Raw genomic sequence first — 1,813 nt, 5'->3', positions numbered from 1 at the left:
TGGATCAGAACCTTAGAGCCTGTCTGTTTTTTCCAGCTGGTTCTATTGTGGGAACTTCTTCTGCACCACAGCTCCTTCCTGATGGCATTTTTCAGATATTTGAAAAGGTCTTTTCATCATTATCTGGAGAAAACCTTTTTACAGCTACATTTGTTCTGTGTAGAAGACGCCAGAATAAATGCTGACGTTCAGTCGGTCTGCTGACTTTTTGCTTATTTCCCAGTGGAAGCGACGTTCTGACCGGGTCGTAAAAGAAACTTGATTTACGAAGCGCAGCAGAACGCCTGGAAGCTGGGAACTCCACACGTCAACCGGCTTCAGGAGTCACTTCAAATCACAGGTTCTCAGATTCACTCTATTTATTAGTTTCTACCCTGCAGCAAAAAAAAAAAAACTCATTCCAGCAAACCAGCAAGCAGCTGGAACATTTATTGATCCCAGTTCCATAGATTTCCTTTTAAGCAGTATTTCAGGGCCGCTGTCAGAGCCACCCGGCCTGCAGGCTGCAAACCGGGACAAATCCGTCAGCATCATGGATTCAGTCTTAACATTAATCAATTGAATTCGAACCAAAATTCCTCTATTTTGGAAGAACTGCTTCCTTTCTTCCTTTGTTATGTTTTTTTGTTTTGCTGATTTCTTTTTTTTTGTTTTCTATGACAAATGATGAATTCTTTGCTAAAATAAAAAACACATTTTTTAAACATCATGTCTATAACTGCAGAGCTGCAGCTGATGCTTCTCATCTAATATTTTTATTGATCTCTGTTTGAACCAATCAGCATGAAGGAGATAAATTCCTTTATAACATCTTTTTTTTTTTTGTATAATTTTATTTAGGTTAAATACTTGTTCATTTCTACGGTTCAATTCAATTCAATTTATTTATATAGCTTCAATTCACAATTCAACCAGGTCATACAGTCAAATTAATTCAAAGTTTTCTATAAAGGGAAAACCATTTGATGGCATCTTTTTGGACAGTAAGCTGACAGGAAAGGGGGTAGTGAGAGAAATGCGGCAAAGGACAAAAAATAAATTTTAATTACTGACTTAATTACTGTTTTTAAAGTGTATGGCGATCTGACCTTAAATAGTTTTTTATGTACATGACTAAAGGGATAAATGTAATTCTGACGTCTTTCGCATGCATATCGACTATAGGTATGCTGATCTGACAGAACAGCGGCACTTTTTGGATTAGCCGGATGAGCGAACCGCTCCAATCACTGAGCTAAGCTAGAAGAACAAACAGTAATGATCATGGTCATAACTTTACTTCTTGAAGAAGACGTTGTCCTTCTCCCACAACCAGGTGAACGTCAAGTTGCCAGGATAGGCCTCGGCACGGCAGCTGAAGAATGCGTCCTGCGAGATGTTCACCGTGATGTTGACTGGTGGGGACGTGATGAAAGGAGGACCTGGTGGGACAGAGAGAACGGTTTCACCGTATCCAAAAACAAGATGGTGGCCTAGCGTCTGTTTAATCTAAAGCTCTGCAGAGAAATCAGCAATGAATCAGGGCTGATTTGGGAACTGGGAGCTCCCATCTTGTCGCTCTGGGGACATCACACATCTACATGAACAGGGTCAAAGTTAATCTTTGCATTGTGTTGAAAAAGAGTCAGAGGAAACCAAGAGACCGGTCTGCTGTAAAAGACGGACTTTCTGCCAACTACAGAAAAACTGGACAAACAAAACGTTTTTTCATTTGTTCGTTTGAGCTCTTACCCTTCATCTGTATGAGCTCTGCTGAGAGCAGCTCTAATGCTGCGTTCACACCGGGGGCAGCAAAAGCAGCAAAATCGCGTCT

The 1,813-nt window shown here is 40.6% G+C and overlaps 1 protein-coding gene across 1 annotated transcript in view; it reads right to left on the bottom strand.

Annotated features, from left to right (window-relative positions):
• The window catches only part of LOC107089870 (protein turtle homolog B-like), a 184,100-nt gene that overhangs the window by 82,331 nt on the left and 99,956 nt on the right, over positions 1–1,813 (bottom strand). Inside the window, exon 6 of the mRNA XM_015382890.1 lies at positions 1,280–1,421. Coding sequence (XP_015238376.1) covers positions 1,280–1,421 — 142 coding nt within the window. The remainder of the gene's footprint in view (positions 1–1,279; positions 1,422–1,813) is intronic.

This window comes from Cyprinodon variegatus, unplaced genomic scaffold (assembly GCF_000732505.1).
Source record: "Cyprinodon variegatus isolate N-32 unplaced genomic scaffold, C_variegatus-1.0 Scaffold269, whole genome shotgun sequence".
NCBI classification, from domain to species: Eukaryota; Metazoa; Chordata; class Actinopteri; order Cyprinodontiformes; family Cyprinodontidae; genus Cyprinodon; species Cyprinodon variegatus.
Note: the sequence above shows the minus strand (reverse complement) of the source record. Positions and strands in the feature narration are given on the sequence as shown.